The sequence below is a fragment of the Beta vulgaris genome, chromosome 7 (assembly GCF_026745355.1).
Source record: "Beta vulgaris subsp. vulgaris cultivar EL10 chromosome 7, EL10.2, whole genome shotgun sequence".
NCBI lineage: Eukaryota > Viridiplantae > Streptophyta > Magnoliopsida > Caryophyllales > Amaranthaceae > Beta > Beta vulgaris.
The window spans coordinates 56923053-56939483 of NC_079208.1; the positions used below are offsets into that span (position 1 = coordinate 56923053).

Consider the following 16431-nt stretch of genomic DNA (forward strand, 5'->3'; position numbering starts at 1 on the left):
TTTTCAAATATAGTACACTGTTTTCGATCAATATTAATTAAACTTTGTGACACTGGTGGGTAGGATATGGAGTTATCTCATGTTAGAGAGCCAAGTGCAGAGGAAATATTTCCAGATGAGATAATTGATGCATCATATGAAGTTGATGAAAACAAAGAAGAATCAAGAGAAAGCAAAGAATTAGAGGGATCTCAAGGAAGTAGTGAAGAAAGTACTATTACAAGCCAAATTGAAGCAACAACGGAGACAAGCTCAACTTTTAATGAATTTAGTGGAGGTGAGCTTAAGAAAGAGCATGTTGATCATCAAGATTCATCTATTACTGAGCAAAATGAACACTCGAGAAGAAATGAGGTAAAAGTAGTAGCATCATAACAACTACTCCCTTCGTCCCAATTTAGCTGCAACATTTGCTGCTTCTTTTTTTTCATGGTTTTCAAGACATGTCTTTGACCATTACATACATAATTGTGTATATATTATTAAAGAAAGAAATTATAGTATATGATAAAATATACGTTCAAATAAATCTAACAAGATCCTACATAAACTTTGACCATGAAAACAGATGTTGCAACTAATATAAGACGGAGACAGTAATGATCATTACCTTGACGCTTTTTTATGTCTTTGAATTATGATTGTGATATACATATTCATGTTTATGTGAAATTTTTGCTACAATGAATTTGAGTATAGGATGAAGGTGAACTTTTGACATCAAACGAAAATGGAGTAAATTATAGTCCAAAGGAAGCAATTTCTGATTCATTTTCTACCACTTGTCAAGAAGATACCTATGAACATTCAAGATTAGAAGAAGATATGAAATTTGCACCACAAATTGAGGTCCAAAGTGAAGTCAAAGATGACTTACTAACAAACCAAATTATTCATGTAAAGTTTCTTCCCCTTAGCAACTGCAGTTTCCATTTCGCAATGTACATCTGGGAGTATCTAGAGCTACGTATGCCCAGTTACAGCCTCACGGCTCACAGGCGTCGCGTGTATGGGTTTTTGTATGTGTGTATGTAGTGCAAGCAACCAGATATGCAGCCCAAGAACATACACATACACACATACATGAGAAAATTAACACACTTTTTCTCATGCAGCCCAGACATGCAAAAATTATAATGCTTTAATGCATCAAAATGAGCATTGTTAATTTCGCAAAATGAACATCACGTCTAAAGGAAGACGCACACAAGAACATAGCATAAAAATTTCTTAGCAACATATGATTTAAAATTACTCTACCTACTAATGACGATCTTAAATTTTGCTACTTTAAATAGGATGATGAATCTGCTTCCAAGGAGGAGAAAAAAGTTGAGGCCGACAATGTTATTGATCATTCAAATAACACAAAAGGTGACGAGATCAAAGAAGACGTGCCTCAATCAGAGACAGCAGAACATTCCAAGGAGGAGAAAAAAGTTGAGGCCGACAATGTTATTGATCATTCAAATAATACAAAAGGTGACGAGATCAAGGAAGACGTGCCTCAATCAGAGACAGCAGAACATTCCAAGGAGGAGAAAAAAGTTGAGGCCGACAATGTTATTGATCATTCAAATAACACAAAAGGTGACGAGATCAAAGAAGACGTGCCTCAATTAGAGACAGCAGAACATTCCAAGGAGGAGAAAAAAGTTGAGGCCGACAATGTTATTGATCATTCAAATAACACAAAAGGTGACGAGATCAAAGAAGACATGCCTCAATCAGAGACAGCAGAACATTCCAAGGAGGAGAAAAAAGTTGAGGCCAACAATGTTATTAATCATTTAAATAACACAAAAGGTGACGAGATCAAAGAAGACGTGCCTCAATCAGAGACAGCAGAACATTCCAAGGAGGAGAAAAAAGTTGAGGCCGACAATGTTATTGATCATTCAAATAACAAAAAAGGTGACGAAATCAAAGAAGACGTGCCTCAATCAGAGACAGCAGAAAATTCCAAGGAGGAGAAAAAAGTTGAGGCCGACAATGTTATTGATCATTCATATAACACAAAAGGTGACGAGATCAAAGAAGACGTGCCTCAATCAGAGACAGCAGAACATTCCAAGGAGGAGAAAAAAGTTGAGGCCGACAATATTATTGATCATTCAAATAACACAAAAGGTGACGAGATCAAAGAAGACGTGCCTCAATCAGAGACAGCAGAACATGATGGCACGGTGCTATCAAGCTCAATAGAGTCTGAACTAGGATAATTTGTCAAAAAAAAAAACTAGGCTACTTTTTTAGATTGGCTAAAATTAAAGGTAGAAATTGACATGTACCAAGTTCCAATGAGCATTATTTCAATCTTTAACTAGGCAAAGCAACATAAATTTAGTAAAGTATATGGTTAGGAAGTCCATTTGCATTTGTCAAAAAAGTGATCAAGAGTAGTTGTATAGTAGTATATAAAAACATCAGAGAAGATCATATGATTGACCTCTATAGCGAGAAGAAACTAGTTTAGATTGATAAATAGCTGAGCGTAATAAAAGCAGACATTTAACTTCTACAGCAGAAGTACCTGCACCTTCAGTATACGCAAGATCTGTATGCAGAGTGACCTAAGCAGATGCTACATGTGATGCTGAAGTAGAACAACAAAGACGACAAGGGATTTCGAGAAGACCTTGTCTCCAGCAGATTCAAGTTGTTGATATGCTTGCAAAATTTGACTAGTCATTAATCATCATCAGCCCATGCTGATTGCCCACCCAACCCAACTTCTGGCATCAGAAACTGAAGAACAGAAGCTCCAGCACCTTGATTTTTGCTCTTCTTTTTCTTTGCTGGATAAATAACCAGGGGACTATATGCGTCAAATTTCCCAACAGCTTGGCTATCTCTTCTGTTCCCATCATTTGGTTCCATACTTTCTGTAGCATCATAAGCTACAAGTTCCGCAAATGGAGTTTCCTTATCATCAATAACGTCCAGATGCGCCTTCTCTGCCTTTCTTTTTGACCTTTTATCTTTTGAAGTTTTGTCAGCTTCTTGCAACAGTACTTCTTTCTCCAGATGGTTCTCTATTTTCTTCTTTCGGTTCTTTTGCATGCTCTCCCCATCATTACACTGTATAGCAGACTCCCCTTCAGTAACTCGCCTTGTTTTAGCCTTTCTAGAATTCTTCTCCTGCTTCACGTGATCTCTTTTATCTCCAACTTGATATTCTTCCTCATCGATTACATTCGCATTACGTTCTACAGCCTTCACATCATGATCTCTCCTTTTCTTTGAAGGCTTCAGCTCATCTCCTAAACTAAGTTCAGGATCCTCAGCCTTCTGATCCTTCTCAGACCCTAATTTATCCATTCTTTTAGAATTGAGTATCTGCAAACTGGGAACTAACCTTTTTACCTGCAATCATTTCCCCAAAACAGACAATAAATTACTCAGCACATAAGGATCAGAACGACCAAAAAGAGAAGTTTATACCAGTAAATTTAACAGCATTAGAAGCATCAAGTGCAACACACCACCCATGCACAGATACAATACGAAAATCCTTTTCTTTTATTTCAATTTTCCAACCCTACCCCCGCCCCCATCTCCCAAGTAAAAAGGACCCAACTAGTGTTACTAGCAATGTAGTAATCACATGCTCAAGACCAGTAAAAATATGTTCTTACCTTCTTTACGAGCTTGACATTATCAGCTATTGGATTTCCGAGTAAATTAATGTTTCTCAAATTATACAATGAGGAAAGTACCTGCAATTATGCCAAAACCAAAAGTAATCAAGAAACACAGGGCACTCAGCGTAACAATGTAAAAAAAAAAAAAAAATGCACACCTTCAGGTCTGACCACCTTGAAATCATGTTACTTCCTAAGTCAAGAATTTGAAGTTTCTTAGCAAAAGCCAGCTCTGCAGGAAGAGCCTGTGGTTAAGAGAAAATAGGAAATGTATATTAGTAATTAGTAGTGTGTGATCTAGCTAGATTAAAGGGGGAGAAGACTATGTAAGAAAATGAAAAAATTTTAAGCACATTCTTCGGCAGCACCCCCTCCCCAACTCCACTTAGCTGGAGACAAACAGACAGACAAATACATGGATGAATTGAAACTCATGATGAGATAGAAAGTCGAACATACACCTTAATATCATTGTGAGCAAGGCGAAGTTGTTCAAGTCCGGCACAAGCCTTGATTGAACTGTCAATATCTTCTAATTGGCAGTTGGAGAGAGAAATCTGAAATTTCTCATAAATAGTAAGTACAGCTTGACTTACTGGATGCTCTGGTACGATATTACTTTGAACTCAATTGACATCTGATAAACTGCTCACCTTTGCAATCGACTTCATCTTGGCCAGTGAATTGCCCAGTTTACGGATTGGATTTCTAGAAAGAACTACAATAAAGATACACAAGCCAAGTAAAGGAACCATTTTTGCATTGCTCACTATAGCTCGACAAAAGCTAATACAAATGACAAAGTACCATGCCTCACCACAATCAAGGTAATATAACAGAATAGACACCAAATTCAGCTAGATGTACTAATGTCTGACAACGGGACATGGGAATATGACGGGAGTCATATGACCCATAGACTCATCAAGAAAGAGAACCCAACAATTAATGTTAATAGACAAATGTTAACAACTCTGATTGGCTTTAAGCCCAAAAGTCTAATAGATGTCTCTCTGTTGCGTTAAAAAAAATGTTAATAGACAAATATCCTTGGGCACACAAACTCACCCAAAAAGTGTAAGGAAGAACAAGGTAACAAGTCAAGATTACTTAAAAAACAGCAGAAATCAGATATTGCTCAAGAGACCATATAAGCTCTAATAACAAGAAACAGACATCTCTAAATATTTTAAGAGTTGAAGACACAAGACATGCTGCATTTTGTAGAATTGGATAATAGCTTGAGATTCAGAAACCTACCAAGAGTATTCAATTCCATCAGTTGATCAAGCCCAGATATTGATACAATCTCATTGTCTGCAAGCAGCAGAAACAAGATAAGATTTGGGTTCTTCATAACGTTAATTACACCAAACTAGATAATCACATAGACAAAACTACATAAACCAAAAGTTAGAGAGTATCAAACTGGAGCTCACCATTTAATATCAATGCACGTAAATTTACCAGGTTTTTAACCTCGTCCATAGATCTAAGTTTATTTTTCCCAGCATTTACCACCTATACACGAAAGAAGTAGAAATGGTGATTAGCGCTCATAAAGGACCAAGAGAACAGACAACTTTTCCTGAAAAAACAAAGTTTGTTCTCTTTCTCATCATAAAAAAATTTGCTCGAACTCAATCAACAAACGAATTCTAATGCAGTTTGAAGACAAAAAAAAAGGTGCAAAAGTGGAGTGCAGCATAATTACATAGAGATTAGTGAGGCCTTCAATCCCTTTCAAGCTGTGAAGCTTGTTTAGTTGCACAGATAACCACTTCAAATTGAAGCACGGCTCCAAACCCTACAATGTTCCAAACTCAATAAGATACTAGATGAAATTTATTAAAAAAAAAACATATTTTCAAATAAATATAACTAACATGTAACCTTCAATGAAGTTAAACTGTTGGAGTTGAGGTCAAGTCTCTCAAGGTTCTTGAAATCGCCTAAGCACGAAATCTGGAATACAGAAAAAAAGAGGGAGAAAAAAAAAGAACAAAAATTAAGTAGCTGCACAAGGGAGAAAACGGAAGAAATGCGGAAGCACCAAAAAGAGTGTACATACTACATAGGAAAGCGATTTGTGATTTAGAGAAATAGAGGTGATAGAGTCGGCGTCATGAGTCTTCTTCTCCCTGAGGATGTCCTCCGTCCTCAACTCAGTCATTGTTTCACAATTATACAGTCGGTTCCTCTTCTACTTAGCCTTTACAACAATGGCGCATCCAGAAATTGACCTACATGGTTCGAAGTTATTCAAAAAGAAGACCAAGATAAATTGATAGGAAAAATAATCCAATACATTAGTTTACACTCACGGCTAACAATTGCCAAATTATGATAGCAAATTAAGCTTCCATATATTCATCATTCTATTTTTGTCTAAAAAAAAGCAGCAAATAGATACTCCCTCCGTTCTCTTTTGTTCTTACTATTTTGACTTACACGTTTGTCAATACACGCATTTGACCATAAAAATCTTTAATAGTGTATCAGTCAAAATTATAATGATTAAATATTAATAAAGTACTCATTGAGACGAATCAAACAAGACCCCTGATGACTATATTTTTTATCGTATGTTGAAAATAAATTAGAAGATTCTCTTCAATTGTGAGTAGTGTCAAGATTCTAAATAGGAAGAACAAAATAGAACGGAGGGAGTACTTCATAATGCACTAAAATTAAGCTATTAGTTCAGTGTGGACATGATTACATTGCTATTCTGATTCATGGATTAATATCACATCAACAATTTAATCGCTATTAATCTACTAATGAACTACATCAATTATCAGTCAATATAGGCAGTTAAAATTTGGCAAAAAGAAAAATGATAAAAGTAATTGAATAAATACATTATGAAAATTGAAAAAAAAAAGCACACAAACTCATTTCAGAAAATCAAAAAAAATAAAAATAACGATGACTGACTACTTACAACATATGTTAAACTACTAATGAGCTAATATAAGTATCAGCAGAAACAATTACTGAAATTTGGCAAATAAGTTATTTAATAATTTGAAAATACTCACCTGACCAGTTGACCGCCCGCAGCACAGGCTTTGCGATAGCGACGGAAGGCTTTCGGTGCGGTGGAGAGAAGTCCAGTTGTGGCTATGGGGAAAAACCCTAGGTTTATAGTTGCATATGGAAATGATAAAAATGATTAACTTTTGTAAGAAAAGAGTAAAAGACCCATTCTGGAATTTATATATTTTTTCCTTACATAATGCAAAAGTGGGTTTTAATTCCCAAAATATGCCCAAAAAAAAAAAAAAAATTCCTGCGTACCGGTCCACGTAGGACAGCACGCGATAAATTTTTTTTTTTTCAACTTAAGCAAAACCGCTACTCGAAGTAGCGGTTTAAAAAAAAAAAATTTTTTTTTTTTTGTGTGTGTTGTGTAAACTGCTACTTCGAGTAGCAGTTCATTACTCAAGTAGCAGAGGTAAATCGCTACTGTGAGTAGCGGTTTATGTGGGCAAAAACAAAAAAAAAAATCAGTTTCTCGCGTGCCATCCTACGTGGAAGGTACGCAGGGAATTTTTATTTTTTTGGACATGTTTTGGGAATTAAAATCCACTTTTGCATTATTCAATAAAAAAATTCTGGAATTTATGCATACTAGTCTTATATTTTTCAAATGTTTTTTTATTACTCTGTTGGTAAAATGAAGGATCCTACAAAACTGATATGTCGTACAAGTATAATTAATCAGCTAGGTTTACAGGGCAGACTATTAAGGGAAATGAGATGGTAAGGGAAACTTCATCTTACCAACTTAATAATTGTTGCAACGAAAGCGAAATAGCGAATAAATAAACAATTAAATGGGAAAAAACTAGTAAAGAGCACACAAGATTTAATGAGATTCACTATTAATTTGATACTACGTCCTCATGGCATGAATAAACTATTTCAGTATGATCAAAGCGAAACAATGAATACACTAGACAAGAAAATTACTTGAATACTCTCTTCAATGAATCTCTCAAAACTTTTTCAGTGAGCTTCTCTATTGTTTTTCTCTCTCTTGTGTTTCTGATGATCAATCCTAATTAACCCACAAAATAGAATATATATATGAAGGCTAATAATACATGAACAAGGATAATAAAAGAAACAAGGTCTAGGGCATTTAATGAGCCCGAGTTGATGATGCATGTTGTTGTCTCGATGATCCCCGCGATCAGTGGCTCGACACCCTGCGTGTGTTGTTGCGCTATAGAACTCGCCGTGCCCTGCGTTTGTAACACCCCCAACTTACTCACTTTTAAATTAATAATTTAATAAATAATATTTGAGTAATTTAGGAGTATTACCGCCACGAAACTAATATGCTTTCGACAACCAACTACTAACTAACCAAAAACTTACCGCGTAGGATTCTAACCAAAAATAATAATACTTCTTTATTTATAAAAATGAATATTGTCTCAATACTCAAAAATTCAAAATAAATGAAACACCCTAATTTAGGTGAAGATCCCCTTCCTATCATGCTCTCATGCACATCCAAAATTCACCTGCAAAACTGCTTACCAAATGCTAAATACGGCAAAGCCAAATAAGATAAAGAAAATACGCGTCAGTATAAAACTGAGTACAAAATATACTAGATAAGTAACACATTTGACATTTGTTAGTCCGTAACAAGTTACATTTCGAAAACTGCATCACTAATAATTCAAGTGTAACCCTTTAAGAATAAACTATTTCCAAACACTTTAACTAATAATTCAAGAATAAGCTTTAAAAACAAACTATTTCCAAATAACTTGGATTAAAAATAACCTTAAAACAATTAATCTTGTTCTCTCCCCTTCCTTTTCCTAAATGTGCAGCTCAATCTAGTCATCCCATCACATATCTATATCAAAGGGTAACAATAATTGTCAACAAGTGAATTTTGAAGCATAAACCCTTCTTGATGTTCATCAAGCGATGATGATGATAATAATAATAATAATAACAATAATAATAATAATAATAATAATAATAATAATAATATGACTCATAAGTCATGAATAACCCCTTCTTGATGTTAATCAAGCAATAATGATAATAACATGACTTGTAATGCACGAATAAATATTTTTTTTCTCACAAATAACTTTTTGAACATTTAAAGTTCATAAAAATCAATCAAAAACTTTTATTGTAAAAACAATTTAATTTTTCAAAAAGGATAACCAAACTTTTCTATAAAAATGATTGATAAAATTATTTTTTCTTTTCATTTCAAATATTGAATAATAAAATAATGTAACCATTTTAAACCAAATTTGTAAACCAATCCAACCATTAAATCAATAAACAATTTTACCACATAAAACCACATTTCAAAAGATCTACCTACATAATGTACCTTGATCTTGCACAAAGAATATACTAGTACATTCTCTTACTCTCATGTTTGAGCTTTCTCATAACCAACCAATAAGTAATTTATCACATGAACTTAATCATAAATTTATACATAAATATCACGAGCATAATATTTTCGGATTTTTCACCATATACTCCTGATAATTTTTTTTTCCACCATATACCCTCAATGTTTTCAAAATTCATCGTATACTCATCAATTTATTAATTATTCACCATATGTCCTTAATATTAACGATTATCAACTTTTTTGATTATTAACCCCTAAGTTTGTTACCAAATCCTAATTAATCCTTATTTGAGTCGTTAGCTTTAATCTCTATTATATAAGGGAAGGGGGGAGCAATGGTGTCCTCTTTTGAAATGCCTATTTTGCCCCTCTTCCCATTCTATATTACAATTTCACTTACAAATCAAAGGGGACTTCAAACAAAAATACCAAAAATATAATTATAACAATCACTCACAAGTCAACTAAAATGATTTACGTTATGCAAATCACTAAAATGAGGAAACTTTATAAAAACTTAAAAATTCACTTACAAACTACAACCTATGAAAAAATTGACTTGAAATCAAAGTGTCCACTTTCTTTACAATTTATGAAGTATGTACTTAATTCAAAAATCAACAAAAAAATTATAATATTAGAAATCATAAATAAATTCAATAAAATTTCTATTTTGTTCATAGAATTTAACTTTGAAAAGTAAAAAAAAAAAAACAAAAAAATGGTGAGAGACTTAAGTGACAGAAACTAAACCAATCAAATTTCGTAACTAAAAACAATTATACTTTGTATGTCTAATGTTCAAATTTTGACTCTTATGCCGAAGAAAATCGAGTTTCTGTTTCGATAAAAATTCAAGCACGCATCGCGTGAAAAAAATTTCAGTTGAACACTATTGAAACACCACAAATGACCCCTTTTAGCTATTTTCTTCCATAACTCTTTACCTTCTCTTTTTAGACCGATATGTTGTTTCAATGCTAATTTGTTAGGCTAAATGAGTGAAATAAGATAAAATAAGGTTTATTAATGGAATCAAGAGTTAATGATAAAAAAATGATAATCGTTAATAATTAAGAATACATGGCGAATTATCAAGAGATTAAGAGGTATATGGTGAATTTTGACAACATTAAAAGTATATGGTGAATAAATTTTTTTGTCGAAATATATGGTGAAAAATCCGTTATTTTTTTAGGCGTTATATATCAACCTCCTTTCCTATACCTACCTAACATTTCTCCCGCCATATTTCTTACATAGTCATTTGTGCAATTGTGCTTGAAAATATTATCTGGTAATAACCCACCATCATTCGTCACTCTTCTTCCTCGCAATTCAACATCTTCCTTAACTTTCTCTCTCCTAATTGTTGAATTTCGTATTGGTAGCCATGGAAGTAAACTGCATTTACAGAAACCCTAACGCACCAATTGAAGAACGAATTAAAGATCTCCTTTCTCGAATGACTCTACAAGAGAAGCTCGCTCAAATGACTCAAATCGAACGAAGCGTTGCATCATCTTCCGCCATTAAAGACCTTGGCATCGGTTACTCGTCAACTGTCTATCTTTTTTTGAGTTTTCTCTCTCCCAGGGTTTTGTTTTTCACTGTTTTTATGAATTTGTCGATTTTTACAGGTAGTATACTGAGTGCGGGAGGAAGTGCTCCTTTCGATAAGGCGCTTTCGTCTGATTGGGCTGATATGATTGATGGATTTCAGAAATTGGCTATGGATTCGCGGTTGGCGATTCCGATTATTTATGGAGTTGATGCTGTTCATGGTAATAATAATGTATATGGTGCTACTATTTTTCCTCACAATGTTAATCTTGGTGCCACTAGGTTGGTTGATTTTTTATTTTTTTTCCTTTGGTAGAAAGTTCAATTTTGTTTGATTTGTGAAAAGAGTGTGAATTTGGCGAATTTCGTACAGGGATGCGGATTTGGCTCATAGAATAGGGGTTGCAACTGCTTTGGAGGTTAGAGCTAGTGGAGCTCATTACACCTTTGCTCCATGTGTAGCTGTAAGTGATTTTCAATGAAAAACCTACAAGTTTTTACCTTCTTGTAAAATTTAAGGATTTAAAAGTTGTTAGTTATGGATGTGGATTTGGCTAGTTGAGTGGGATGTTTAGCATATTTCCACGATACGAGATAATTATGAATTTGTATGTGGCATATACGAGTTGTCCCACAGCGGAGGAATGAAAAGAAAACTATTGCAAGTTTAGAGAGTTACTCATGCTAATTGTTTTGGCCTGGAACCTCACTTGGACTTGTATGTAGATCAAGTCTTCTCCTCCTTCATTGGGCACTCCAAATTTTCAATACTCTCAGCAAAAAATAAAATAAAATTATGGTATTTGAGCTCATGCAAATTCATAAGGATTTGGTCTTGATTAGATGCTTGTCTCTTGATGGTTATTTATTTTTCCATTTTGTATGAACTATTTTGAGTAGTCTCACTTCGACATTTGAAATTGAGACAAAATTACCACATTATAAGCCTAGGAAATTACTCCCTCATTAGTAGATGGAAGCTCCTTTAGGGCTCATAAGTAGATCGACTTTCCACCTTCACTTGAAGTTGTATGTATACTGACTTTTCCCTACCTTCATGGGTAACCCAAACCTTTCAGTTCTCTCAGAAAAGAATGGTATCTAGGCCTACATTGGATGCTTTTATTTTTATATTATGGGACTCTAATTATGAGGAGTTGGCTTTTATTAGATGTCTATCTCTTGATTGCTTTTTCATATGAACTCATGTGAGGTGTCTCACTCCCATAGTCCCATATCGGATAATGGGGAGAAATTTACCATCTGATAGGCTTATAAGCCTAGAAAATTACTTCTTCATCACAAATAAACGTCACTTGGGCTTGTGAGTAGATTGACTTTCATCCTCATGGGCCTTGTCTAGGTGATGTTCAAGAATTTTGTCACAAATACCAGTTGGTATGCCTATGTAATCTATTATGGTCAGTCCTTTGTTTTAAACTTGCATAGTTGCATTTTAAGGGGATGGAAGGGATAATACGTTTTTTGAACTTGCTTTCTATGGGATGAAAGAATAATAAGATGTTGATAGTAAATGTCACATGACACATCTAAAGCATTGAGACTAAGACCGTACAATTTTTTTTTCCTTGTGGTGACAATGAAGTTGCAACTTGTATCCCGTATAAAATTATGATTTCATTTATGATTTCATATGTTGGACATGTTGATGGTCCAAGTAAGAATTGTTTCCGCGGGGCTGCAACCTGATCAGTGTCCCCACTCCCATCAACAATAATGTGAAAGTCTTAATCCTAATTGCTGGGTCAGGTGCATAGGCCAAAATTGAATCTCTGGTTGTCATCCACATAGATTATCTACCTCCATTCTGTTTTGTCATGCGATATATGCTATTGAAAACCTTATACCTTGGTATCATTTCTAATGCATTGTCATGCGCATCCATTTATAATTTTTGAACAATCAAGGGTCAGTATTGTGGAACATCTCACTGTTGATCTTGATTTTCTGGAGGAACCTAGGAAGTGATAGAATCTATTGCTAAGACCCCTAGTGTTTAACAACTGTCATAATGGGAAGATCTTTTGGTTGCTTGACTGATCTGGTTTGCTGTCTGTTTCTTCGAAAATGTAAAATTGGCTTGTTGTCTTCCAACAGGTGTGCAGGGACTCAAGATGGGGAAGATGCTATGAGGGTTATAGTGAAGACACTGAAATAGTGAGGAAGATGACTTCCTTTGTGTCAGGGTTGCAGGGAGAACCACCTACAAGACACCCAAATGGTTACCCATTTTTGGAAGGAAGGTAATGGAAGTCAACTTTTCGACTAACGCTTTCATTGTGTTAGACTAGAATTTAGTGTTGTAGAACATAGTGCTTAAGGATTAATTTTATGTTTCCTAAAATTTGATGGCTGGGAAAAGCTTTACCTTTTTTAATTCTGTTTTCTCTCCTGGTTTGTGTTTGTTCCAGAAAGAATGTCATTGCTTGTGCTAAACACTTTGTTGGTGATGGAGGAACGCATAAAGGTATAAATGAGGGAAATACAATTTCTTCATATGAAGATTTAGAGAGGATTCATATGGCACCTTATCTGGACTGTATTTCTCAGGGAGTTTGCACTGTCATGGCCTCCTATTCCAGTTGGAATGGGAGAAAGCTACATGCTGATCATTTTCTTCTCACTGAGGTTCTTAAAGATAAGTTGGGCTTCAAGGTATATGTTCACATTTTCATTTATTTATGGTGGTTTGTGTTGCCATACTTTTGCAAAGTAACGAAAGAGCTGCTTCACCATGGGCAATTTATTATTATTATTTTGAAGTGTTATCTCTACCTTGCTTTTTTGATCTCTTACACCATTTTGATACTAGGAGACAATATCATTAACACCCAAGTCTTTCCTTACTTTATTGAGTTCTCTCTCAAGTCAGAGTGAATTCTTTTTTTCTTTTATTAGTATTGCTTTGAAATCTTGTGTATATGTGTTAACTGGTTTTTGGTGTTTCATTATCCTGATTTCTGCTGCAGGGATTTGTAATTTCAGATTGGGAAGGCATTGATGAACTTTGTGAACCTCAAGGCGCAGATTATCGTTTCTGCATTTCAGCTGCTGTCAGTGCAGGAATTGACATGGTAAGGAAAGTAGTAGGACACTTAGTTGTAGAACTTAGTTTTTCTCCTCTTTGTATCTGCCAGCCATGATAAAGTGAACATGCAGGTAATGGTGCCTTTCAATTATGAAAAGTATCTGGAGGACTTTACCCATCTCGTGGAATCGAAAGAGATACCATTGTCTAGGATTGATGATGCTATTGAGAGGATTCTGAGGGTGAAGTTTGTTGCAGGACTTTTTGAACACCCTTACACTGACCGTTCTTTGCTAGATACAGTTGGTTGCAAGGTCAGTTTTGTTAAGCATGTCGTTTGTTAATAAGAACTCGAATAGATCATTCTTACTGCTCCCCTCCCCCCTCCGGAAGTTGGAGCCTTTCCTTCTATTTCCTTGTACTAGAATTTAATGGAATTGGCGTTGTTACTGTTTACAATTTGCGGAAATATATAATAAAAGACCCAATACGTTCTTATAAGCTATGTTAAACCCTTCTGCTTTTTATAGTTCTCTTAATGAATCCGTCCCTGTATTCCAATTCTCGCCCTTTTGGATAGAGCAATAATCCCAATCTTCATCATCATGGTATATCAATGATTTCCAATTACTCTCTCTCTCTCTCTCTCACACACACACACACACACACATACACACACACACACACACACACACACACACACACACACACACACACACCGCCAGCACGCAAAAATGACCGACGCACAAACACACACACACACACCTTCTGCCCTCAATTCAGTTTCCTGTCAGCCTTCACTCACATATTAAGAATGAGTATGAGAGAGAGGGATTTAGCGGAGGGGCGCACGTCGCATGGATATAGTGGGGTGAAAATTTCATTTGAAACAAGACAATTATCTTACGGACACCTAATAGTATGCCGGACAATTATTTGAGGACGGATAGATTATATTTTTGGGATAAGCAGGACGGGATTGTCTCATAGAAGTCAAGTTATATAAAAATCCAAACATCATGGTCGGTTGGCAAGCTCTACCCATCCACGGTGTGCTTTTTTGATTTCTTTGCTCTCTAGACAACATTTTGTTACATTACTGTCAATATTCTAAGGACCTTTCTATTAGACAAAGAACAGTCCTTTTATGATGTCTGTCAGACTTCTTTTTCTAAGATGATAGTCTCCATTCGAAGAAAATTCTCACTGCTAATCCTAGTCTAGATATAGAACTAACTGCATGGGTTTGTCTCAGTTGCACCGCGAGTTAGCACGTGAAGCAGTTCGGAAATCTTTGGTTCTCCTGAAAAACGGAAAGGACTCGAGATTTCCATTCCTGCCATTAAACAGGGGTGTCCAAAAAATCCTTGTTGCTGGAACACATGCCGACAATCTTGGATACCAATGTGGTGGGTGGACTGTAACTCGGCACGGACTTAGTGGCAGAGTTACTATTGGTATGTGTTTCTTTGACAATGTGTTGTTCCTTCTATCTTCTGTAGTCTGTATTTGTAATGCCACTCCTGCTAGCTTATTTCATAGTTCATACTGCTTTGCACGTTTGTTGTCTGGAGTAAGAACATTATCTCATTACATGCATATTATTCTAGTATAAATGATTTGAGTAGTGTTGATCCATATAAACTATTTCAGAAAAGCTACTCAATGAACTTATCATTTTATTAGAGGCCTTTCCTAGTGTAATTTGTTATTGTACGAAAAACATATATGATCTGATTACTCATGGTGATGGTGATCAGTATCTCTATTCTATATAGAGCAGAGACTAAGTATTGAGTTCAGACTTCAGAGTATCAGATTGAAACGTTGTTTATGTTTCAGGCACTACCATCTATGATGCTATAAAAGACGCTGCTGGTGATAACACTCAAGTGATTTATGAGGAGATGCCATCATCTGACATGTTGGCAAGAGAGGATTTTGATTTTGCCATTGTAGCAGTTGGTGAAGCTCCATATGCGGAATGCACTGGGGACAACTCGATTCTTAATATTCCTTTGAATGGAGCTAATGTGATTAGTGCCGTTGCAGATAAAATTCCTTCACTTGTCATTCTGGTTTCTGGTAGGCCTTTAGTTTTAGAGCCGTGGCTTTTGGACAAGATGGATGCTCTGATTGCTGCATTTTTGCCTGGAACTGAAGGATCGGGAGTAACTGATGTTCTATTTGGTGATTATGAATTTGAGGGTCTACTCCCCGTGACGTGGTTCAAAAGTGTTGATCAACTGCCAATAAATGCTGGACAGAGCTCGTATGATCCTTTGTTCCCGTTGGGTTTTGGAATGAAAACCAATGACAAAAGACATGTAATTTGATGCATTCGAGTATCAAGACTTGATATCAGTATTGCACTTTCGGATAGACAAAGATATTGTATTATGAATTGTAATGAGCTTTTGTGTTTGGTTCATAATCTATCTATTCTCCTTCTGGCTTAACCCATCCCTGCCGGTCGAAATCAGCACAATGATGAAGTTGATCTATCAGTATTTTCCATGGACTTGAATTGCTCTTGTCCATCAAGTTTGAACTCTCATTCTTTGATTATGGTTATATGATGTATTGTTGAGTTTTAAATGATACAGATCGTCAATCTCTGGACACGGTCCATCAAAGATAAGGCTCGTGAAGTCTATCATCTTTAGTTGCTTTACCAAGTTCAGCTTCCATCGGCTAAATGAGTTTGGTATGTCCTCTTTTATCTGTCAATTAGTTTTTTATTTATTTATGAGGCCTTCACTTTA

At 35.3% G+C, this 16431-nt stretch overlaps 3 protein-coding genes across 5 annotated transcripts; 2 read left to right on the plus strand and 1 right to left on the minus strand.

Moving 5' to 3' along the window:
• The first annotated feature begins 66 nt into the window (after window positions 1-66).
• On the plus strand, window positions 67-2222 carry LOC104899999 (uncharacterized). Its single transcript, XM_048648243.2, has 3 exons — window positions 67-354; window positions 700-849; window positions 1299-2222. The coding sequence occupies exons 1-3, from the start codon at window positions 67-69 to the stop codon at window positions 2220-2222; spliced, it is 1362 nt and encodes a 453-aa protein (XP_048504200.2).
• Window positions 2223-2342: 120 nt separating this feature from the next.
• LOC104899998 (uncharacterized) lies at window positions 2343-6815 on the minus strand. Its single transcript, XM_010687309.4, has 11 exons — window positions 6689-6815; window positions 5716-5887; window positions 5538-5609; window positions 5359-5451; window positions 5084-5165; window positions 4905-4961; window positions 4298-4362; window positions 4106-4201; window positions 3803-3889; window positions 3639-3719; window positions 2343-3366 (listed from the first exon to the last, which is right to left on the minus strand). The coding sequence occupies exons 2-11, from the start codon at window positions 5815-5817 to the stop codon at window positions 2692-2694; spliced, it is 1410 nt and encodes a 469-aa protein (XP_010685611.2). The 5' UTR covers window positions 5818-5887; window positions 6689-6815; the 3' UTR covers window positions 2343-2691.
• Window positions 6816-10317: 3502 nt separating this feature from the next.
• LOC125491607 (uncharacterized) lies at window positions 10318-16125 on the plus strand. 3 transcript variants are annotated; one of them, XM_048648468.2, is made up of 9 exons: window positions 10318-10604; window positions 10695-10899; window positions 10991-11081; window positions 12736-12881; window positions 13050-13293; window positions 13608-13712; window positions 13798-13980; window positions 14922-15123; window positions 15509-16125. In XM_048648468.2, exons 1-9 carry the CDS (start codon window positions 10448-10450, stop codon window positions 16000-16002), a joined length of 1827 nt encoding a protein of 608 aa, XP_048504425.1. In that variant the 5' UTR covers window positions 10318-10447; the 3' UTR covers window positions 16003-16125. The 3 variants fall into 3 exon arrangements, with proteins under 3 accessions (XP_048504425.1, XP_048504427.1, XP_048504426.1); XM_048648470.2 differs by lacking the exon at window positions 10318-10604 and having other exon boundaries at window positions 10703-10838; XM_048648469.2 differs by lacking the exons at window positions 10318-10604; window positions 10695-10899; window positions 10991-11081 and adding an exon at window positions 12443-12546.
• The last annotated feature ends 306 nt before the right edge of the window (window positions 16126-16431 follow it).